This window comes from Schistocerca gregaria, chromosome 8 (assembly GCF_023897955.1).
Source record: "Schistocerca gregaria isolate iqSchGreg1 chromosome 8, iqSchGreg1.2, whole genome shotgun sequence".
NCBI classification, from domain to species: Eukaryota; Metazoa; Arthropoda; class Insecta; order Orthoptera; family Acrididae; genus Schistocerca; species Schistocerca gregaria.
The window spans coordinates 354,753,811-354,779,426 of NC_064927.1; the positions used below are offsets into that span (position 1 = coordinate 354,753,811).

At 38.7% G+C, this 25,616-nt stretch overlaps 1 protein-coding gene across 3 annotated transcripts in view; it reads right to left on the bottom strand.

Annotated features, from left to right (window-relative positions):
- Positions 1–15,717, bottom strand: part of LOC126284814 (arginine/serine-rich coiled-coil protein 2-like) — a 67,724-nt gene extending 52,007 nt beyond the window's left edge. The window contains exons 1-3 of one of the 3 annotated variants that reach the window (XM_049984013.1): positions 14,513–14,599; positions 13,873–13,964; positions 8,419–8,464 (exon numbers count right to left, since the gene is read on the bottom strand). In XM_049984013.1, coding sequence (XP_049839970.1) covers positions 8,419–8,464; positions 13,873–13,892 — 66 coding nt within the window. In that variant the 5' untranslated portion in view covers positions 13,893–13,964; positions 14,513–14,599. Of the gene's footprint in view, positions 1–8,418; positions 8,465–13,872; positions 13,965–14,512; positions 14,600–14,767 lie in introns of those variants that run through there. The other 2 variants (XM_049984011.1, XM_049984012.1) reach the window with 2 other exon arrangements.
- Positions 15,718–25,616: the final 9,899 nt, after the last annotated feature.

Genomic DNA, 25,616 nt, shown 5'->3' on the forward strand with positions numbered 1-25,616 from the left:
CTGGAACACTTGAAATCCCAAAGCAACAGTCCTATAGCACAGTGCCAAAACAAAATGGTGAAGATTGTTGAAGAAACAAAGTATAATACACCTGTTTTCAGCAGCAGCAAATATGTTTAAGCTGCTGCTGGTCAATCCAAGTAACTTCTCTAGCTGTGTGGACTTGCCTGACACAGCTGCAATATTTCCACTGCCATCAAAAACGAATTACCACACCAAATGAATTAGCACACAATACTCCACTTTTTCAATGGGCTGCACAGTTTTGTTTTAGGTCCTCCAGAGGCATGCTAAGGTATGTGGGGATTTTAATATGTACCGTGACAGTAGACGTGCATCAGCAAACAAACAATTAATTACTGGATGGGTCTCTTTAATGTATGCACAAGACAGGAGGGAGAGGAAAAAATACACATATATGGCATCAAACAGGATGCACACAGATAAGATAATGAATATTCTTAAATAAATCACAATTTGTACCTACAGTGTTAATTGACTGACAGTTCAATCACACCAGAAAATTGAGATACCTTTCAAGAACCATAAGCAAATGAGAACTCAAAAGCTCAAACAGCAGGGAATTTTGTACTGGTGAAGAGCAACACAAATAACAAAATCAAGAGAGGGAGACAAAATTATTTATTTTTATTACACTGATCAACTTTAGAGAGAGAGAGAGAGAGAGAGAGAGAGAGAGAGAGAGAGAGAGAGAGACTTATTTGCAAGATGCACTGCAGAAGTGCAGGTGTAATTTACTTGTTGAATGGCCTCTTCACATTCTTTGTGACTATTCAGTTAAATGACAAATGTGTGCAGGGAACATATATGGATAACTATAGACTTTAACAGAATGTACTGCATATGAAGCAATCCAGCATAATACTCCAATCAGTTCACAAGAATGAAAGCAAATCTCAGAGATAGAACAAGGCACTCAAAAGTCACAACCTTTAAGAACAATTGTCAGAAAATTGTGGTTAACTTTTGCAGGTAAGATGACAAATATGTGCCAGTACACTTGACTATAACTGCATCAGAATTACTGCAATCATAACAATAAAGGGATGCGGAGAGTTCCCAAATATGAGGCATATTCAGAACACATAAGGGCTACTTCTGTCAAAGAAAAATATATTAATTGGAGACAGCTTTTAATGTCAGTTTTAGTTTCTCACAAACCTGCTCCCCCCCCCCCCCCCCCGAACTACATTAGCTGCTTCAACTTCACTGTGCAGATACTTTCTGCTTGGGAAATGAACCACTTGAAACTGCAATCTCAAATTTCTCATTATCTTCAAATCATTTTCCACCAAGCCACTGTTTGAAGTGTACAAAGAAGTAACAATTGCTAAGTGCAAGAGAAGGCCCAGTAAACGATCAAATGGTTTGTTAAATATAACTGTTCTTGCCAAATATTTTACCGTGTATGGTGCCGTTTGTCGTATTTGTCAAGCATAGAACTTTGTTTGACTTTGCGAGGAATTTGATTGACAGAAAATTTGACAAGATGGTGTTGTGTTGAAGTGTCGCGAAGTATGTATGGTGAAAAAGTGTTTTATTGCAATTTATCTCACTGTATCGTGAGTTTCCACAACTATGAGAACACTAACAAGTATAAAAACAGAACAGCATTCACAATCACTAACACCGTTTCCATCCACATATCTTGCACGACGCGGTTATGAACAAAATCAATATTTTACGCATACACTAAACATACAAGCAGAGTGGGTTGAAATAAAGAAATCACAGTTCTCTGGTTCTTTCACAGACAATGTGGGCTATATGATCCCAAGCTGTGGTATTTTAATGAACCGTCATTAGAGGACTCAGTAGGCAATAATGAATTTTCGCATACGTGTGTCTTCTTTTTCAGTGTGAGGATGAAGTGACGTAGAGCAAGATATTAAACATTTCACAGCAGAAAGTTATAGAACCGTCAGATTCTGAGCGCGACATTTCCATTATTGGGCTTTCAGTTGTATATTGTTCATTTTAATCCATTCCCTGGATGAGCGTCTTGTTTTCTTCTTCTTTAAACACAGTGCCAGAAGCAATGTTAGAAATGCTTCATCTGCATTTGTATCAATTACCACTAGTGCCAAAATACAGAATACATAAAAAGCATCTGCTTCAAAAGTAAGGTCAAATTGACAAGCTTTCTTGGTATGTGAACGGGCTTGTTTGACACATCCGTGTCTACATAAGAACGAACTTTACAGGCAAGTTTGCTCTTTTAGGTGGGTCTTAAGTTTTAAAAACTTTCATTGTCCATTCGCAGAAAGAAGTTGTAATCATTGTGTTCTGAGAATAATATTTCCTTTAGAAGATTTTCATGTGTAAATCATTTTAAGCCAGTTTCTGACCAGAGCAGTATTTTCTTCTTCTTCTTTAAATACAGTGCCAAAGTCAATGCCAGGACAGCTTTGTCTGCAATTGTGCCTGTTCTTGCTACTGTCAAAATACACATGAACATGAACAATGTCTGCTTCAAAGTGAGATTAAACTGACAAAAATTGTTTGAACATGTACTGGCTTGCTTGGCAAATCCATGGTTAGATACAAGCAATTTTGTCAAACACGTTTGATCGTTTTGGGGGCCATTAGAGAATGCAAGCTGTCTGATCTGAAAGTTCCTTTAAGATGAAGCCTCGGTATTTGGCGAGTGTTTTGCAGTATGCATCAACTATAATTGTTTAATCACGTTCCATTGAATCCAAAAGAAAAATGCCCCTCCAATCAGGGAAATCGTGGCTAATGTGTTCCGATTGGAACAAGGTAAATAATATTTTTTGTTTTAGTGAAGTTCAGTGGCATCCCTGCATAAGCAGTTGTTTTGACAGCCTAGATACACCTCTCTTGTTTCATGAGGTTGAAAGTCTTAACACCATTGTCAAACCTCTCCTGGATTCGATACTGCAGGCCCGCAAACTACAAGACTCTGATGCATATAATTACAGCAAATGTTCCACAATTTGCAGGATCATTTGACTTTTGAAGCCATTGTTGTTTTGTTGCACACACAGTGAAACAACTATTTATAACTATTGTGGTTTTGTAAACAATTAACAGAAGGCCTTCAACTTTGTTCTGAGCTGCCAGTATATAAATACAAGCAAAGACCCTCAACTTTGTGGGGATAAGGAAAATGATTACATACACTGGATACGATTATGAGTTAACCAGTTAAATGTTTGATAACTTGGGTTTATATTGAGACCTTGTGTATTACATGCCAGTCAAACTAATGGGGTAAAGAGGGAAATAGGAGCCCTTGCAACACTGTAGCTTTTTTTAATACGGGGGGGGGGGGGGGGGCTTAACATAGTATTTTTCCACCTAAATCTTTACTGAATTATCTTTTTGACACCACAGCATAAATAACACCAGACTTATTTCAAGAGTGCCTAAAACTGTATGAAGTAGCAGATGTTAAATTTCATTCAAGTAAAATTCTGAGAATATAATTGTTGCTGCACCCAGCTACACTTTTAAATTTTAACCTACCCCTTCTTACTGGACTGCTAGGTTTTAATAACTTATTGCTTATACAAAAGAATCTACTTCCACATCGACAACCTCTAACATTGTACAGAATTCTGTCTTATAAATAGACAAACTCTGATTCATTACAGATAACTTTAAAAATAACCACTGTATTAATAAAAAAAAATTAATAACAAATTGACTTCAGTGAACTGTACAAAAAAAGTTTTGTATCATCCATGTTCCATCTTTGATGGGAATCTCATGTTCCAAAACTCCTAACCACAGGAAATCACAATGTGTAACAAAAAAAATGAAATGATTGTATGGCGTTGCTGGCCAGGAGGCCCCATCCGGGGAAGTTCGGCCGCCAAGTGCGAGTCTTATTTCAGTCGACACCGCACTGGGCGGCTCACGTGCCGTCAATGAGGATGAATGACGATAAGGACAACACAATACACAGTCCGCGAGCGGAGAAAATCTCCAACCCGGCCAGGAATTGAGCCTGGGCCCGCTGCACGAGGGGCACTCTCATTACTATCCAGCTAAGCAGGCGGAAATCTGTGTAACAATTAAGAATAAACCTGCATTCTCTGGGCAGTTCAGCATATCTTACTGCATCTCCACACACGAAGGCAACAATGCTTCATGGTGGTCTCCCACAGTTAACAGTGGCAGCTGAAGACCACTACCTACAAGGCTCAAAGGAGAATGCAACAGGAATGTACACTGTCTTCTTGAAAGCAATTAAACAGGCTGTATCAACTTAGCATGTAACAGTTTCCATGCAATCCAAATGGGCATTTATTACAAATAACAGGACAATTACCCAAGCACAACGGTGTGTGAAGAAGACAGGCAAGGAAACAAATGGAATGGAGCTTATTATCAATGGCACTGGGTTTCTCTTCACCTGTGCGTGCAGGATTTGTCTGATACCAGATACCTAAGAGTGAGCAGGTGACTAGGTACCAACATACACCTCAGGCCTGCGGTCCCAAGAGTTCAGCATGGAGGTAATCAATCATGTATTGTGCCAATATGTACAATGTCTGAGTGCAGTGTTTGAATGAGATCTCCGAATATCGTATCCTGTTCTCAAGTAAAAATTTCAGCAATTTATTCATCTTTCACCACTCTAATCAAATGATGGTCTGCAGTATCTCCTGACAGGAGACTAACAGAGCATGCACAAGACCAGATGAACCTTTTAGTGCTTCATTGCAGGAATCTTCCTCACACAATGGATAACCTCATGACCTCAGGCATGCCATCGAGGTGTGGAACAGGCTTGAGCAAAAACCACTACCAGCTTGCGGACAATAGGCTAAGGAGGATCCAAGCTCATTACAGGGCATGAGGCATTGAATATTACCCAGTATGAGATTTTTGATATCACAGAAGTGTACTTTTGAACAGACTGCTTTTATTCTGACTTGTTATGTTTTTATTTTGCTGTTGGGTGATCACAGTTTCATAAGGATTCTCCTTGCACTCGCTGCTTCCACTGGACCTTGGTCATACACACTCGCAGACATGCAGGTGGTGCAAAACTTCAATTCAAGCAATTTGTACATAAATTGCTTCAGAATTAACTTGCATTAAACACTGATTTACAACTGTATATTTGGAGTTGGGAGAATTGTCATTATTCCAGACTTTTTACGAAACATGGATAGGAGAAAAAAACTCTTACAATATAACAAACACAAGGTTTAATACACTTCTGCAAAATAATTGTCAAGATTACATTAATACAATGTAACTGGAGATCAATTATATAGATCTGAAATATTTCTGTTCCAAAGACCACAACTAGAAACAATTATTATTATAACAGAATTTTATACATAGGGCTATATTTAAAATAATATTTTCAAACATTTTACAGCCCTGGGTTGTGAGTAACTAAATCCACTTTCCCTTCTTCTATTTCTTTCCCCTCTCTCCTCCCTGATGAAGGAACATTTATTCCGAAAGCTAGGAGCTTAAATTTTCGGTTGTTTTTTGTGTTTCTATCGGCTGTACTGAGCTGAGGTAAGTACTGGCCAGCCCCTCTATCTCTTTGTTAGTAATTGTTTCACATCTTTATATGAGATTTTCCATTAATTAGTTAGATCACCTATATGATTTACTGTTTACTACTTTTACAACCTCACCACTTGTCTTTTACTGTTTTGATAATAGGATCCTAAGGTAATGAACCTAGTTGTGCTTTACTTAAAGCAAGATGGCTGTTTAAGATATATATTATCTTCCACATCAATAAGCAAATGGATGCGATTTAGAGCTAACAAAATAAGAATTTCTGAAAAACCTCAGCATGTTTACATTTAGAACATCCCATTGAGGTATTGACCACGAAAATTATGAGAACTTAGGTTTTTTTGTTGTTACAGTAATTTCTCTATCAGACATTCTGTCCAGTTTGGTATACAAGCGATGATTCCCCTCTTTACATACTAAATATTTCTAAAATGATGTAACATTTAATATTTGGCACTTCTACATCCTTTGACAATTATTACGTGAAAACTAAACTAAAATGTCAATCTCCATTGGGGGAAAAAATCTCTCTCTGTGTGTGTGTGTGTGTGTGTGTGTGTGTGTGTGTGTGTGTGTGTGTGTGTGTGTGTGTGTGTGTGTGTGAGAGAGAGAGAGAGAGAGAGAGAGAGAGAGAGAGAGAGAGAGAGAAAATAGTTTTTGACAACTCCCTCACCTCTGACCCCTCAGATGATGCAAACCACAGCAGCAGTTTCATTCTACAACTAACACACTGACTTGATACATGAACTGAGAAGAATCACCTAATACAACTAAAATATAGTAGGAAAGTTCTGATGGAATGTAAATGATTTAGGAGTAAAAGAGGCCACTCACCGAATAACAGAAGTATTATGTTGTCTAAAGTCACATGCAAAAGACAAAGATAACTTGCTAGCTTCCAGAATAAATCCTTTGTTAAGATATGAATGCGGGAGGGAGATGCGGCAGACAGAAAGAAGTGGAAACTTTTGGGTGGAGGATGTGGGGCCAGTGGATTAACAGAAATTGTTGCTAGGAGGGTTACTGGAGCGTTTAAGCTGGTAGTGAGGAGAAGGACCCAGATGGTCTGGGTTGAGAAGAAGCCACTGAAATCAAGCATGTTGTGCTCAGCAACGTGCTGTGCCACTGAGTGGCCATAGTTTGGTAGTAGCCATTCATTCTGAGGAACAGCTGCTTGGCTGTCGTACAGACATAAAATGCTCTCCAGAGACTACAGAACAGTTGATATATGACAAGGCAGCTTTCAGATATGATACCTGTGGCAAGAGGCTGGGAATGGGAGTGACATGGGTGGATCAGGATGTATTGTAGGTTGAGTGGGCAATGGATTACCACTTTAGAAAGGGGTGGGAATGATCTGGGATAGGATGTCCTTCATTTCTATACATGATGAAAGACAAAGCCCTGGCAAAGGATATGGTTCAGTTGTTCCAGTCCAGGGTGATTCTGGGAGATGAGCGGCAAGTGGGGTGCTTCTTTGTAACTGATTCTTGAGGGTGGTGGGAGGATTAGGGATGTGCGAGGATGTTGCATGAGATATCTGTTTGCAGACTAGGTTTGGGGGTTACTGTCTGTCTGTGAAGACCCTCTTGTGACCTTCAAGCATACTGGCCCAGGGAATTCTCATCACTGCAGATATGTCATCCACTGGGTGGCCAGGCTGTATGGGAGCAATATTTTTGTTGTGAAAAAGGGATGACAGCCATCTAAATGTAGGTATTGTCATTAGGGGCAGACGTGTGGTTGGAGCTGTCCAAGACATGGAGGTCAATGTCCAAGAAGGTGGCATTCTGGGAGGAGGGGAAGTACCAGGTGAAGTGGATGGGAGAGAAGCTGATGAGATTGTGGAGGTATGAGGATTGAGCATCTTGGCCCTGAGTCCAGATCAGAGATATTATCAATGAACCTGAACTACCCAGGGGCTCTGGGAAGCTACGAAGCTTTCCTGCGGATGGCCCAGCAACAGATTGTGCCCTCAGCAGTGCCACAGATTTGTTTATACATCTTTCTCTCAAAGGATAATTATGTTGCATATCAGTATGTAGTTGGTAAGGCATATGAGGAATGAGGGAGTCTGAATAACATTAACAGAGATAAGTATTTGATAATGGCAAGGCCACGGGCAAGATGGATGTTGGTGTATAGGGAGGTGACGAGTATAGATCCAGGAGGTAAAGAGTTGGGGGTGGGGAGGTTAGGGTTTAACATCTCACCGAGAACTACGTTATTAGAGACGGAGCTCAGATTAGGGAAAGATGGAGAATGAAATCGGTCATGCCCTTTCGAAGGAACCATTTGCCTTAAGTGATTTAGGAAAATCGCTGAAAACCTAAATCAGGATAGCCGGACACAGGTTTGAACGTTCATCATCCTGAATGCGAGTCCGTGTGTAAAGGGGTGAGAATGGTTACATTATCAAAATCATTATTGTGTGCTAACAACCCTTACAAACTGGACATTTGCTGTCTTAAAAATGATAGTTTTTTTAATTGGATTGGAAGATGTCCCACACATCTAGATGTCTATGTATCTCTTGGAAACTATTCAAGGACACACAGAGTTATGTTCTCTACATGCGGCAAAACTGCAGTACTTTTACTGTACCTGTTCAGTTCTTTTATGCGAGTAGGCAAAATAACTTCACTGAGCTATTCATGTAGTGGAATTATTTTCAGTTTATTAAACAAATACTTATTTGCAGTTAAGTAACCTATCATGTATATAAAAAAATCTCAACCACTGGAGCTGAAACTGTCTATCCACTGAAGATCCTGCCCCAAGTGTAACATGGCGTCAATACATATTCGGCAATATTGATTTAATTGTCTCCACTATCAAATGTCTGGAATACTTATCACAGAATAGGGGTATCAGATGCATCACCCCAGCCTCAGCTCTCCAAACATCTGTAGAGCCCCAGAGGATCCCTCTGCAACAGAAGTAGGTCAGCCAGGTGTTATCGAACTTCTGAAATTTGAACACAAGTCAAGCTATGCGTTACAGCAGACTACTTTTCTAGGCTTTAACATGATCAGTCCCATTACACCCACCAGCTTTGAACAGCTATGTCCTGTCTAAAGTCTTGAATGCGAAGGATCCACCAGCTTTGAACAGCTATGTCCTGTCTAAAGTCTTTAGTGCGAAGGATGTAAGTGGCCTGTTATTAAATGTTATCTGTGGTTGTCTTAGTACCTGGTGAAGCTATGCCGTTTATTCAAAACACATTGTGATTTCCGAACAGCTTAAACTGCTACGAGTGAAAACGGTAATGATCACGTCATAATCTTGGGCCTCACAAATATCAGGCTGTTTTTTCCGGAATATGGAACGATTTCCGAGGGTGAGCTCGAGCAGGATCCTATGAAGACAGAGCAATATCAATAATGAAAATCCTAAAGGAATGCACACTACACAATTTCTGCAAAAATGCAAAAAATAGCAAATCTTGGAATCGACAACTAGAATTGACCTATATAAATGAATTATAGCTGCCAAACCACATCATTTTTCATGGATTTAAGTTACATGTTTTGCATGTGTTTCTGTGTGTTTGATTTTGTGGTTTTGTTAGATTTTATAGTTTGTCCTGCCCAAAAACCTCAGCTTTCCCATGCTAGTCACAGGAGAGTCAATATTTATTATTGATTATTACCATGATTTTATAATGTTATAAGTTTATTATGCAGTGTATTAGAGTGGATGTTAAAGGTTATCTGTAATTCTTTTACTTAATTGTATAAACTACAATAATTTATTTCATGTCTGTATATTTCCAGTTTTCTGTCATTTCATTTCTTATTGTAATTTGTTTGTGATAAATTCATGGCTAAGTAGTTAATCATGTGACCTACAATTGTATTACTTCTTTCTGTGCGACATTCATTTGTTTAGGAATAAGCATTGTCATTTTTAAGTATTTCCTCTCTCTAGCACCTTTGGGTCAGCTATGTCACTGATCAAGGCTGACATGTGGAATTGTAAACTAGAATTCTTTCAACATATTCATACCCACCTTGCAAGACATACTTTGAATGTATAGTAAGTGGCTCCAATCGGTGCAGCCTATTCTTCAAGTGCCAGAAGTTCCTGAATGGAAGAGATTTATGCAGGGACCACAACACTATTAACAGCGAGAGAAGTGCACTAACATTCTGGTTATTCATTAATTCCCCACCAAGTAACTAAATCATGGTTCCTTGGCTTTACAATATACTGTTCAACAATAGACAGCAGTAAAGTGCCACATTTTTCTATCCAAACCAATTCTCACCAACATTAAGTAGGCAACTGACATCACATTCACAGTAAACACACTTCTCAGCCACTGTGTACAGGAATGTATCATCATAAAATCTCACATAACTGCAAACAAGTAGTCATTCAAACTGAAAATAATTGCACTATATAAACAGGAGTGCAATGAAGTTATTTTGTCTACGCACATGGTGGAAGCTATTGCCTGCCTGCAGACTGAACAAACTGTTCACAGCACAGGGAAGTTTGCTTTCCTAGAAGAACACTGCAACTGCTATACAGGAAGATGATGAATCAATTTTCCCTCTATGAATGTAAAGCACTTTACAGATTTACATAGAATCTGTCCACATGCATTTCCTGAATTAAGATTGTCAGTAACTCATATGTATTCTATGCAGTGTTAATGCACTTTGTGGAAAATAAACGCCCTTCCCCCCTCAGGTGTGTGCACGCAATCCCATAACCGGCAGTGCGTCATTGGGCAAACTGTAGTTTGCAGACCTGCGAAGAACGGAAAATACATGACCTACCTTCCTTCCCACATCTACATCCCTCCCCCCCCCTCCCCTTTCCAATCTCTTACCTCCCCAGAATAGTCTTACCATTAATAAGACTCTGCCACACTTAGATGTGTTACACACGTTCAGCGTTTGCTCCAAACTCACTTAATTTAACAAAGAGTTTTACCCACCCCTACAAAATGGAAACTATTAATCCTAGGCCTAGAGATTTTTGAGTTATTCAACACCCCCACACCTGCAATCATAATCCACCTTTCAGGTTTTGCAGTGTGTTGCTCAAGGAACTTGCTTCTACCATTGTACAATAATTTATGACTAAACAATTTTTTCCTTATTTGAACCATTTTGGTCTTAGTTGACTGGGTTAAACACCGGCGTATTAGGTCTATTGCTAACTGGAACAGAAACTGAGTGTTATTTCCCACATTTTTTGGTTGTTTGTGACACTTAAGATTGACTTTAGGGCTCATTGTTGTGTTACAAATCATATTCAAAAATTTATAATCTGCCCTATAGTCACCTGGTCTGTAGAACTTTATGTGACTTACATTCTGCATGCTTCAAATTTCTTAAAACTTTATATCATGTGTAACGGTACAATTCGTCTTGCAACAAGTTTTCTGCTTCATGTCATTCAGCAAAGTATGGGCAAACAAAATACTACATGACAACACACAGTGAAGCACTCTGTTTCTGCTTCATGTCATTCAGCAAAGTATGGGCAAACAAAATACTACATGACAACACACAGTGAAGCACTCTGTTGTTCATAATCAACCTCTCGGGTGATTGCAACTTTATTTATCCATTTGTTAAATGCATCCAACTACATGAACCATACAGACAGAATGAATGGTAAATAAAAATCATGTTAAATTATTAAAGATACCAAATACCACAAAATGTAAAAGTAATTTGTACAGACCATAGCATAACAACAGTGATACATGAACACAGACAACATGGTATTATCCATACGAGAGATTATTTTTGAGACTGATATCACGCATGCCTTCAGTCTTCTGACTTCACAGTCTGTAAAGTCTACTAAATTGGTTTCAGAGAAGTCTAACCTGTCTTACAGAAGGACACAAAACAAGGACCCATTATAATACAACTATACTGCTTGGATTGTGATTCAATAATTTGAGAGTGTCACTGCTAATCATAAACTTTGTTCCAATTATTTCACAGAAACAGAAATCCTCAACGTCTGACAAACTGCACTCAAGCTGTTTACAAGAATCCTTTCTGAAATGAATACAAATTGTGATCAGCTAAAATCTGAAAAAAACTGACCCATTGTTCCACAATTTTATATTTTCACTAGCACTTGAAAAAAAAAAAAGAAAAAAAAGAAAGAAAGAAAAAAAGAAGAAAAAAAAACTGTCAATAGGTTAGATATCTCGGTTACCAAATTTAATACAAACCAATCATAGAAGCTACCAGCATAGCCAAAAGTCTTCACAACTCTCCTAGCAAGCTCCTTGCATTTGTCAGCAGGACTTTCACAAATACTAGCATTTGTTTGAAGCTTTGTATGTATCTTTACTCACAGTCTACCCACAAGCACAGAACATTATTCAAGGTAATTCCACAGACTGATGCCACATCAACCCTACTTCAAAGTTACTAATGAATTCTGTACTTGACGTAAAAGGGAATGGGTGCAGACTGAATCTTGGCAGGATATCCTTGGTACAGATAAACTAGAAAGCAAGCAAATTAACAGATTCACATAAACTTACTCAAATATTCTAGCACACGTAATTACATCAAAGTATGAAACCCCATTCTAAGTTAATTTTAATTATAAATAGTATGCATCACAATATTTGGTATGTTCTACATATTCTACAATGGAAGCATAACCACACAGTATCCTAATGTAACAAAATTAGGAAACTATCAGCTCAACAGACTTTGAAAATAAATAAAAAATGCAATTGTCCACAAGCTTGTTTTGAAATTTTACAATAAAATCTACTGATCTTAACTTCAAGGAAACACATTGTGAAAATAACTACACACTGAAAGAGCATGGACAAAAAGGGAAGCTTGTAGTGCTGGAACACGTCAGTCAATGAGGGGCACCATCATGAAATCAAAACAATAAGATACACAGAAAACACAAAAGTACGAAAAAAAAGTTCACTTCACCTACACTAGGTGGTCAAATGTCAAGCTGTCACACAATTCAAAGGAATTCTACATCCCACTACACCAAATATGCAATTCCACTCCCCCCCATCCAAAATTCGCAGAACATTAAGCAGAATATTGTTGACAGTACACCACATTCTCAATTTACAAAAGAAAGTAAACTATTAGTTGTTACTGCTCACAATGATAACGCTGAACTTATTTTTTGGGACATTGAAACACGCCCAGGCCTCTCTCATCTCTAATTTTATATCTGAGAATGTAACTGAACCCCTCACTCACCACTGTCAATGTAGATATCTTATTTTTGCTGCTCAGCTGCTCAGAAGACATGTTAAGTGACAGCGCCTTTCAAACTACTGTGTGGGAATTTAAACTTGTCTCAAGCGCTGCCTGTTTCCGATCAATGTCTTAGTGATTTGCAGATGGTCATTGCAAACTGTGCACCATACCACTAGTCAATGTTGACTGCAATGTTGTCTGCTTTGCTGCTGAGCCATGTGGTCACTGTTTTGATGTGCTATTTTCATTGTGATTGTTTCGAAAATGGGTGTGTCATGGTTGCTGCCCCATCATGGGATTACCTTCTACTCCAGTTCGGAAAAAGAAGCCAGACAGCAAGAGTTTGTGGGAGCTCACAACACAGGTTACTGTTGTCTGCACAGCATACTTACAGTACACTGATGCAGAGTTTGCTGCCGTCCCCCCCCCCCCCCCCCACACACACACACACATCCCAACTGCACCATGCCCTATAGGCTCTACCTGCAACCCCTACTCAGCAGATGCCAAATTATAGTTCCCTAGTAACACATATTTTTGAGTACACAAATCAAACATACCTTACTGATACTAAATAAGGGCAGGATAAGGAGAAAAATCAAGGGCTATTAAAGGAGGAAAAGTTTCCTGGGAGACAAAAATGTGTTAAAACCTTACTGGTTGTTACTGAGCCATTATGCTGAAAAATAAACATTATGCTTTTGCTCACAGTCTATGGTTACAATAATATATTCAATAATAATGTAAGACAGAGAAAGTAATCAGCAGGGTTAGTCTTTTTTCACAGATAGGATGACCTGCACCAATATACCCTCATCTCCAAATTGATTAGGTGAGCATTAATGAGCCATAAATCAATTTGAAAATGTGTTTGGTAATTCTGCACATTTGATTTGGGAAAACCTTTTGGGAATACATACAAACTGTAATGCCCAAAATGTTTCACAAACCAGTAAGTGGGTAAACTCACACCTGACATAGCATCAGATGGTGAAATAAGCCTAAACTCTTACAGCCAAAATTATACCTACACAAATTAAGAAAGACCTTACTTGAATTCAGTTTCTCTGTTTACTCTTTGTAAATATTCGTTACCTGTCCTGACAGTACTCACCCAAAATGATCTTGTGACATTGTTGATGGTTGCTTTGAAGATCAGACCGTTGGGAACTTTACACATCTCGCCTTGCGATGGCTTTGGCGCCACTGTCCATGCACATGGTAGTATATTTAAGAATGTGTTAATATTTTTTGATCTTTTACAAACATTTCCGAAGAAATTGCCGCATTTTCGGCACATGAGTTGAAAAATTAAGTGATTTCCAAATAGCATGTCAAACGCTCGCACATTTTGAAAAAAGACAAATATGTTATGCATTCCCTTGTTAAATGAATAAATAAACATTAAACTAGGCCAGATGCAAGAAACACCAAGGCTTTTCACAGCATTTAAAAGGATAAGTTCAGAACTAAAATGCACAGGCCTACAGGTATTGCAACATGAAAAAAAGTTATGACAACGTAAATTTAGGGCACCAGGAAAACCACCACTTATTGACACAACTTTGACATTTTTGGCTCTTCCTTTCTTACTATAATGGAGGCACAGAAAAACAGTGGCCATAGAAGAAAGGATGGCATTCCAATTACTGGCGCAATCTGTGGTACCCTAAATATTTATCTAGGCTTACATCATATAAAGCACAACAAAGACTTGATAAGCCTAAAACTTAACAAATGTAAAACATTCCTACCTCACTCATATCCATTTGTACGTTATCGTAATTGACGTCGTCTTCTTGCTTGTTTTCTCTGTCGGAGCCTCCTCCAATAGGTTCCTTTAAAATAATAAACAATGCTTCAGACAAAATAAAGAAAAATTGAGACACCCTATTATGTAGAACTTTGAGAGAGATAGAGAGAGACACATCAAAATAAAAGACTACAAATATGTCATGAGACACTATAGAAACTATCATCACATTCGACAAAGTTTAATTAAAATTTACCTTGTTATCTTGCAACATTTCGTTGCTTTCATCATCGCTACCGTAACCAGCTAACGATTCCATTATGGCGTCTTTAGCTTTCCGTCCAGGTTTTACAGTAACTCAACCTTTGATCCTCGTCTTTTTTCTTTAGTTTCGTAAAAAATTGCTAATTTCACTAAATCACATAACAGTACCTTTGCTGAAACGAGATATTAATATTTCAAATATATCAAGGCAGAAAAACAAGGCCCTTCTATCGTATGTAAACGACTACTTTGAGCCTTGAAAGTTTGCAAAAGTGCTTGATCGATACTGTGACATGTCTATTTCTGTCTACTTTTTGAATTTTAGAACGTGCGAAAATAAACACAGAACTTAATGATACTTAATTTCACGAGGTTTCTATCATTTGCGTTTTCATCACACATTCTCTTATGTGAAGTCGATAACAATCTGTATCTTCGATACTTTGAAATCTTTTTCTTGATTTCCTAGATTGAGTCCTTTCGTTTTGCGTAGAGATAAAAATGTCGTTTCCGAAGAATATGTGAGATCTTCAAAGCTAAATATCTATTGTGAATTTCAGTACTCAAAACTGTATCTGACCTCCAACTGAAGTTACTTTTCAATCCATGAAACACAATTATCGCAAATAGTTAAGTTCACTATTTTTGGTAATATACCTTAGCTGGGTTTAAGTTATGCTGCCAATATAAAGTCGATCAGATCTATGTAAATTTTCTTACTGCATTGCCTACACAACGGCAAATGACCGCAACAGCTACTCGGAAAGAATGCCCGAGAAGAAGGTTTCTGTTTGGAAACGCGTGTTGGGTTAGAAAGCAAAAGAGGCCATCGCACTAGTGGACTTCTAATGGGAAATCGCTGATTCAGCTAGGAAACGACTGCCGAAGTGACCGAGGCTCTCTAGAATGTACGGTCTAGAATGAGTGAGGATGTTGTAAAATGTTCCAGAATGTTACAGAATCTCCTAGAAGGGTATCGCCATAAATAAGGCACAAGGGCAGAAGTTAAGGTATAGTAGAATTAATTTAAGAGAACAATGTTTTTCTCACAGTTAGTTATATATAGCTAGCTCTGGAGCGGAAAACCCAAGGATTTTACATTTTTTTCTCACCAAATAATGAAATTACAAATGTAGTTAATTTGTATTGTTATCGCATATGTTACTTGCGAATGAAATGAAGTGAAAACAAAGCAAAGTTTTCTGTCACTAAATTACACAGTAAGGATCATATAATGAGTTACTTTAGTTTTATTATTTCGGTATTTAAAGGTTATTTTTGAAAATCCGCATTGGATACGAGATGGCTGGCTTTGTTGGTTTTTGTGTCAGATGAGTGTTGCGCACAACTGTACTTGCGTTGGTAGCTGTTGTTGTTGTGCAAATATGAGGGTTTGAAGTTGTTGCTGTCACATTGTGCTGGTCACCAGACATCTTCCCTCTGTTTCGCATTAATATATATTTCGAAGGAAAAAAATAGAGGCTTTTCGAACTTTAATTCTTGATTGTTTCTGAAGATTCTAAAATGTTCTCGAAAGTTTTAGAACGCTCTAGAATCTTCTAGAATATCACAGAGTTTTTTTACATTTTTGATAGTTCCTGAATGTTTTAGAACGCTCAATAAACTTGCAGAGTTTCCTTTAACGTTCCCATTAGAATGTTTTGAATTGTTCTCACAAGGGAACCTCTCCATCGCACCTCCCCTCAGATTTAGTTATAAGTTGGCCTTGAAAAACTGAACACAGATCAATCGAGAAAACAGGAAGAAGTTGTGTAGTAGTATGAAAAAATTAAGCAAAATATACAAACTGAGTAGTCCATGTATAAGACAGGCAGCATCATTAATAGTGTGAGCTCTGGAGCACTGTGGTCCTGTGGTTAGCGTGAGCAGCTACGGAACGAGAGGTCCTTAGTTCAAGTCTTCCCTCAAGTGAGAGGTTTAAATTTTTATTTGCTGACAATTATTATCTGTCCATGCGATGCGATCACTTTTTGAGAGTGATTATCACATCCACAAGAAAACCTAAATTGGGCAAGGTAGAAGAATCCTTTTACCCATCCGTCAGGTGTACAAGTTAGGTGGGTCGACAACATATTACTGTCATGTGACACACATGCCGTCACCAGTGTCGTATAGAATATATCAGACGTGTTTTTCTGTGGAGGAATCCGTTGACCTATGACCATGTGATGAAATGTTTTCGGTTCCCATTGGAGGGGCACGTCCTTTCGTCTACAAATCGCGCGGTTTTGCGGTGCGGTCGCAAAACACAGACACTAAACGTATTACAGTGAACAGAGACGTCAATGAACAAAGGGACAGATAATAAAAAAAAATTAAACATTTCACTCGAGGGAAGACTTGAACCTAGCATCTCCCGTTTCCCAGCTGCTCACGCTAACAACAGGACCACGGCACTCCTCAGCTCACATTATCCTTGATGTTGCCTATCTTGCACATGGACTACTCAGTTTGTATATTTTGCTTATTTTTTCATGCTTCCACACAACTTCTTCCTGTTTTCTCGATTGATCTGTGTTCAGTTTTTCAAGGCCTATCCACTCTGCCAACATATAACTAAATCTGAGGGGGTGCAATGGGTGGGGGGGTTCCCTTGTCAGTGTTCTGCGAAGAAACGAAAAACTGAGTTACAGAGTAGTTAATATCAAATTAGGACCTTGTTCAGTACTTAAGTGGATTTAATATTACTTAAGAGGATGCTTGAACATTCAAGGGTATTTTTGGGCGTACAGTTACGACATTTTAAAGATTTTTTAAATTTTCGTTAGTATAATATTATTGAGTGTTCTCAGAAAACAAATGAAAATAAAGACAAAGCTAAAAAAGACTTTTTCTGCTAGTATGTAACATATACAATTACAAAGCACTACTTCTTCATACATTTGATCATGAAATAATAAGAAAAGGCAATATTTCGTGAAAATATTCACGTAATAAATGAATTATATATTAATATTTATTAGTTTAACTGGACCTCTTTCATCAGACCAGGATTTCATCTTTTATGTATCTTTTTTTGCATCGTCGTTTCCTGAGAAATATCGATTTTAATATGAGAAATAGTATTAAAATTATTTGGTTTTCTGAAGTGGAAAGGTGAGTAAATAATACTGACTATGAACTAATAAAGTTATTACTGCAGCTGCTACCACTAAAAGTGATGATAATAATAATAATGACAATAATAAAAATAATGATAGTGGCAGATCTAAAAGGAATTTGTAAGTGTACAAGGTAGATGTTTTCAGATACAGCGAGTTCAGAGAAAGGGAAATTTAAGGAGACTCCACCAACTAGGAATAATGGGAAAAAGAGGAAGATCTGGTTGGAAAGAAGGATATTCAAGGGTAACAAGCGCTTAAAGGGCTAATGATAATGCTTGTTGTAGCATTAGTAGCAATGGCATTAACTGTCTCCTGAAGATGGAGATTTTATTCAGTCCTCTGATGTAATGTGAGAGGTTATTCCAAAGTTGGATTCCTGCTACTGAGAAGGACTTTGAGAAAGTGGCTGGAAGATGGACAGGGACAGAAAAGATTTTATGCTGATGGGAACAGGGGTTTCTAACATGTTTTTCGGATAAGAGTGGTAATATTGGGGAGATATATTGAGGAACAGTTGATAAGACAGTAGAGAAGACAGATGGTATAGAAATGTCTGTGCTTGTCTGCACACAACTTGAGTAGTTGTGCATATGATGGAGAACTACAATACAAAAAAGTCGAACATCACAGTTATAACACACACAGGCATTCATAACCAATTCCAGGTGCTGTGGTTTTCCTGAGGAAAGCCTTGCAGGATAACATCACTGTAATCAGTACTTGGAAGTGCAAGTGTCTGTGCAAGTTTCTTTTTCAGGTCAAGAGGGAAGAGCTTTTTAGATTTTTGTGGGACATTGAGATATACTGATGCCTTCTTTCATATTGCAGTTATGTATTCAGTCCCATTTAGATTTTCATATATTACTTCTCCTTAACTCTTTCTAGATACGAATCCCTCGCCTACTACAGTAGTACAAGTTTATATGCCGACTATCTCTGCAGATGACGAAGAAATGGAAGACATGTATGATGAAATAAAAGAAATTACTCAGATAGTGAAGAGAGACCAAAAACTAATAGCCATGGGTGACTGGAATTCAGTAGTAGGAAGAGGAGGAGAAGGAAACGTAGTAGGTGAATATGGATTGGGACTAAGGAATGAAAGAGGAAGCCGCCTGGTAGAATTTTGTACAGAGCACAACTTAATCATAGCTAACACTTGGTTCAAGAATCATAAAAGAAGGCTGCACACCTGGAAGAATCCTGGAAATACTAGAAGGTATCAGATAGATTATATAATGGTAAGACAGAGATTTAGGAACCAGGTTTTAGATTATAAGACATTTTCAGGGGCAGATATGGATTCTGACCACAATCTATCGGTTATGAACTGTAGATTAAAACTTAAGGAACTGCAAAAAGGTGGGAATTTAAGGAGATGGGACCTGGATAAACTAAAAGAACCAGAGGTTGTACAGAGTTTCAGGGAGAGCATAAGGGAGCAATTGACAGGAATGGGGGAAAGAAATACAGTAGAAGAAGAATGGGTAGCTTTTAGGGATGAAGTAGTGAAGGCAGCAGAGGATCAAGTAGGTAAAAAGACGAGGGCTAGTAGAAATCCTTGGGTAACAGAAGAGATACTGAATTTAATTGATGAAAGGAGAAAATATGAAAATGCAGTAAATGAAGTAGGCAAAAAGGAATACAAACGTCTAAAAAATGAGATCGACAGGAAGCGCAAAATGGCTAAGCAGGGATGGCTAGAGGACAAATGTAAGAATGTAGAGGCTCATCTCACTAGGGGTAAGATAGATACTGCCTACAGGAAAATTAAAGAGACCTTTGCAGAAAAGAGAACCATTTGTATGAATATCAAGAGCACAGATGGAAACCCAGTTCTGAGCAAAGAAGGAGAAGCAGAAAGGTGGAAGGAGTATATAGAGGGTCTATACAAGGGCGATGTACTTGAGGACAATATTATAGAAATGGAGGAGGATGTAGATGAATATCAAATGGGAGATAAGATACTGTGTGAAGAGTTTGACAGAGCACTGAAAGACCTGAGTCAAAACAAGGCCCCGGGAGTAGACAACAAGCCATTGGAACTACTGACGGCCTTGGGAGAGCCAGTCCTGACAAAACTCTACCATCTGGTAAGCAAGATGTATGAGACAGGCGAAATACCCTCAGACTTCAAGAAGAATATAATAATTCCAATCCCAGAGAAAGCAGGTGTTGACAGATGTGGAAATTACCGAACAATCAGTTTAATAAGTCACAGCTGCAAAATACTAACGCGAATTCTTTACAGACGAATGGAAAAACTGGTAGAAGCCGACCTCGGGGAAGGTCAGTTTGGATTCCGTAGAAATATTGGAACACATGAGGCAATACAGACCCTACAACTTATCTTAGATGAAAGATTAAGGAAAGACAAACTTACGTTTCTAACATTTGTCGACTTAGAGAAAGCTTTTGACAATGTTGACTGGAATATTCTCTTTCAAATTTTGAAGGTGGCAGGGGTAAAATACAGGGAGCGAAAGGCTATTTACAATTTGTATAGAAACCAGATGGCAGTTATAAGAGTCGAGGGACATGAAAGGGAAGCAGTGGTTGGGAAGGGAGTGAGACAGGGTTGTAGCCTCTAGCCGATGCTATTCAGTCTGTATATTGAGCAAGTAGTAAATGAAACAAAAGAAAAATTTGGAGTAGGTATTAAAATCCATGGAGAAGAAATAAAAACTTTGAGGTTCGCCGATGACATTGTAATTCTGTCAGAGACAGCAAAGGACTGGGAAGAGCAGTTGAATGGAATGGATAGTGTCTTGAAAGGAAGATATAAGATGAACATCAACAAAAGCAAAACGGGGATAATGGAATGTAGTCGAATTAACGGGTGATGTTGAGGGAATTAGATTAGGAAATGAGACACTTAAAGTAGTAAAAGAGTTTTGCTATTTGGGGAGCAAAATAACTGATGATGGTCGAAGTAGAGAGGATATAAAATGTAGACAGGCAATGGCAAGGAAAGCGTTTCTGAAGAAGAGAAATTTGTTAACATCGAGTACAGATTTAAGTGTCAGGAAGATGTTTCTCAAAGTATTTGTATGCAGTGTAGCTATGTATGAAAGTGAAACATGGACGATAACTAGTTTGGACAAGAAGAGAATAGAAGCTTTCGAAATGTGGTGCTACAGAAGAATGCTGAAGATTAGATGGGTAGATCGTATAACGTATGAGGAGGTACTGAATAGGATTGGGGAGAAGAGAAGTTTGTGGTACAACTTGACTATAAGAAGGGATCGGTTTGTAGGACATGTTCTAGGGCATTAAGCGATCACCAATTTAGCATTGGAGGGCAGCGTGGAGGGTAAAAATCGTAGAGGGAGACTAAGAGATGAATACACTAAACAGATTCTGAAGGATGTAGGTTGCAGTAGGTACTGGGAGATGAAGAATCTTGCACAGGATAGAGTAGCATGGAGAGCTGCATCAAACCAGTCTCAGGACTGCAGACCACATTAAACAACTACAACTCTTTTCTGAAGGAGAGAAGTTGAGATTTGTCCCATTTAGGGTTAAAGATGATATGGATTCCAGATATTTTGGACTGTCAAGCTGAAAATCAGTTTTTCTCACATGTAGCTGATATAAAGCATTAGTTCTAAGTGGCTCGACTGGTTACACCAACCTGAGGCACAACTACTAGCCCACAATGTTGCAGGTACTGTGAAACGTCCCTATCTATTATCCACAATAGGAAGTTGACAGGTAACAGTCTATTAAAAGCAATTTAAAAATATTTTTCGGCTATGAACAGGCAATTTCTGACGTAAATACTATAGGGGTGTAGGTAAACATGCACTTGTGGAATAGATACAAATAGGGCAGTTACTGCATTGTAATTGTATTGAAGGGCATAGATCCTGTAATTGGTAGGAATATTGCCCGAAACGTGAATCTTCTGTAATTACTATAAACTATCTACATATTGTTAATGAACGATACTTTAGCGTTTGTACACTTTTAAATTAATAAACGTGCTAAGATTCACTCATATGTTTAATATACAGGGTGTTACAAAAAGGTATAGCCAAACTTTCATGAAACATGCCTCACACACAAATAAAGAAAAGATGTTATTTGGATATGTGTCCGGAAACGCTTAATTTTCATGTTAGAGCTCATTTTAGTTTCGTCAGTATGTATCGTACTTCCTCGATTCACCGCCGGTTGGCCCAATTGAAGGAAGGTAATGTTGACTTCGGTGCTTGTGTTGACATGCGACTCATTGCTCTACAGTACTAGCATCAAGCACATCAGTATACAGCATCAACACGTTAGTGTTCATCACGAACGTGGTTTTGCAGTCAGTGCAATGTTTACAAATGCGTAGCTGGCAGATGCCCATTTGTTGTATGGATTAGCACGGGGCAATATCCGTGGCGCGGTACGTTTGTATCGAGACAGATTTCCAGAACGATGGGGTCCCGGCAGGAAGACGTTCGAAGCAATTGATCGGCGTCTTAGGGAGCACGGAACATTCCAACCTATGACTCGCGACTGCGAAAGAGCTAGAACGTCGAGGACACCTGCAATGGACGAGGCAATTCTTCGTGCAGTTAACGATAACCCTATTGTCAGCGTCAGAGAAGTTGCTGCTTTACAAGGTAACGTTGACCACGTCACTGTACGGAGAGTGCTATGGGAGAACCAGTTGTTTCCGTACCATGTACAGCGTGTGCAGGCACTATCAGCAGCTGAATTGTATCCATGGGTACACTTCTGCGAATGGTTCATCCAACAATGTGTCAATCCTCATTTCAGTGCAAATGTTCTCTTTACGGATGAGGCTTCATTCCAACGTGATCAAATTGTAAATTTTCACAATGAACATGTGTGGGCTGACGATAATCCGTACTCAATTGTGCAATCACGTCATCAACACAGATTTTCTGTGAACGTTTGGGCAGGCATTGTTGGTGATGTCTTGATCGGGCCCCATGTTCTTCCACATACGCTCAATGGAGCACGTTATTATGATTTCATATGGGATACTCTACGTGTGCTGCTAGAACATGTGCCTTTACAAGAATGACACAACATGTGGTTCATGCACGATGGAGCTCCTGCACATTTCAGTCGAAGTGTTCGTACGCTTCTCAACAACAGATTCGGTGACCGATGGATTGGTAGAGGCAGACCAATTCCATGGCCTCCACGCTCTTCTGACCTCAACCCTCTTGACTTTCATCTATGGGGGCATTTGAAAGCTCTTGCCTACGCAACCCCGGTACCAAATGTAGAGGCTCTTCATGCTCATATTGTGGACGGCTGTGATACAATACACTATTCTCCAGGGCTGCATCAGCGCATCAGAGATTCCATGCGACGGAGGGTGGATTCATGTATCCTCGCTAACGGAGAACATTTTGAACATTTCCTGGAACAAAGTGTTTGAAGTCACACTGGTACGTTCTGTTGCTGTGTGTTTCCATTCCATGATTAATGTGATTTGAAGAGAAGTAATAAAATGATCTCTAACATGGAAATTAAGCGTTTCCGGACACATGTCCACATAACATATTTTCTTTCTTTGTGTGTGAGGAATGTTTCCTGAAAGTTTGGTTGTAACTTTTTGTAACACCCTGTATAAGAGCCAATGTAATTTATGAACTACTGTACTAATTTGGAGAAACCAATTTTGTTTGATATTTATTTAAAAAAGCATGGACAACAATACAGTAGATTGTTAACAATTATATATATATATAAAATTAAACGATTATATAAATAGTGGGAGCCATGTTGGTATGGGGAGGCAGTACCTTGTGTGACGTTGTACAGAAAGCATGCAGCTTGTTTAGCAAGATTCATTTCATTATTGTAAGTATGTTACAAAACTCAAAACTATTTGAATTTTTGCAAAGGAAGATAGGATTTTTCGATATTGCAATAAACAAAATACTTGATTAAATATTCATTGGACTTTTCAGTTTATTTTACAGAATCCAGGACCATGGGCGCTACAGATTACGATGGGTAAAAAAACCAAAATTATTTATAACTACTAGCTAGAAGCACTTCAGAGTGCGGTGTTCAGATGAATTCAGAAACCCTTTCTTAATCCACTCTTAGTGAACTTAGTTATGACCTGATTATTGCTTCTCTAACGAAGTACTATGAATAACAAGTGAGTGTGTAGCAACTAGGCATTAATTGTTTAATTGCAAAAAACTGTCAGAACAAATTTATCGCTAGTGGGTAACAGATTTTAGGGAATGAAAGGAAATGCAAATTCAAATGTGCTTGCCATGCTTTACATTCAGATGTTATGTTGCGTGATGCGATAGGGTACTGTTGTCAAACTCAGAGAAGAGATTTTGAAACAATCCGAGCCATCATTTCAGCAGGTAGTGCAAATAGTAGATCAGTACGATTCCGGTGCCTTGTCGGCTCATACATTTGAGTAGCCAGCTGTTTGCCAGGTTGAGTCCCTTGCTTGCGATCGCCCCATTCTGCACTGGCGGCTTGCGCTAGCCTCGCTGAGTAAAGAACGTTCGTCACTGCCTAAGCAGTTCACTGAACAGGTGGCTACACAAGCGAACAGTATTAAGTCTTGCTCTTGGTGTCTAACGCCAAGGCTGGCCCTCCTGACAAGCTCAGTGTTGCACTTTGGTAGGACAGGACATGTGAAACCTGTATGTTTGCAAAGAAACAAACATAAGAATTCGGCCGACTCACAAAAATCTAGTGTCAAGGCCCATGTCATTAATACCACCACTCAAGGTCTGCAACAGGCAAGTGTGCAGCTACTACAGTTCGCCAGTCAACAAACTTTTTGCTCAAAGTGAAATTTCAGTTGGACACGGGTGCCTCTGTCACATTGCTAAATCGTCACACACATGAATTTTTAGGTTCCCCACGCCTGTCTAAAACTAGCACGCAACTGACGGCTCATAATGAACAAGACATTCCCGTTCTCAGAAAATGCACTTTACCTGCCATGTATCGCCCGCACATTCGAACAGTGAATTTTACAGTGTTACAATCAGCCGACTGTGACGACATATTAGGTCTTGATTCTTTTGATTTGTTTGTCTTTGACATTCATGACTGTCTGTTTCTGCATTCAATGCAAAAGACAATATAACTAGCTTGCTCAAAAATTTCCCAGAACTCTTTTCTGAAGGCTTAGGCAAGGCTAACAATTTTATTGCACATATTATGCTGAAAGACAATGCTCAGCCAAAATTTTGCCGGGTCAGAACTGTTCCCATTACATTACGGGACAAAGTCGCGGCTGAACTAAAATTATTGCAAGATAGCGAAGTTATTGCCACCGCATCAGCTACTCAATGGCCAAGTCCACTAGTTTTGCTCTCCAAACCTTGAGGTCACATTCGCCTCTGTCTCACCTTTAAATCTACAGTCAACCCACAAACTGTCATTGACACTTATCCATTGCAACACACAGAGGATCTCATGGACAAATTAGATGGTGGATGCTACTTTTCAAAAATTGATTTGCGCGAAGAGTATCTTCAAGTACCGCTCGATGAAGAATCTCAAAGTGTGTGTAGTAAATTCTCATTTGGACTTGTTTAAATATTTGCGTTTTCCTTTTGGCATTTCCTCTGCACCCGCCATTTTCCAACAGTATTTGGAACACCCGAATGCCCAAGTGCCAAACTGTTCAAACTATTTGGACGAGTAGTAATAAGTCATACAACTGAAGAACATATTGCAAATTTATGTGCATTGTTTCGTGTG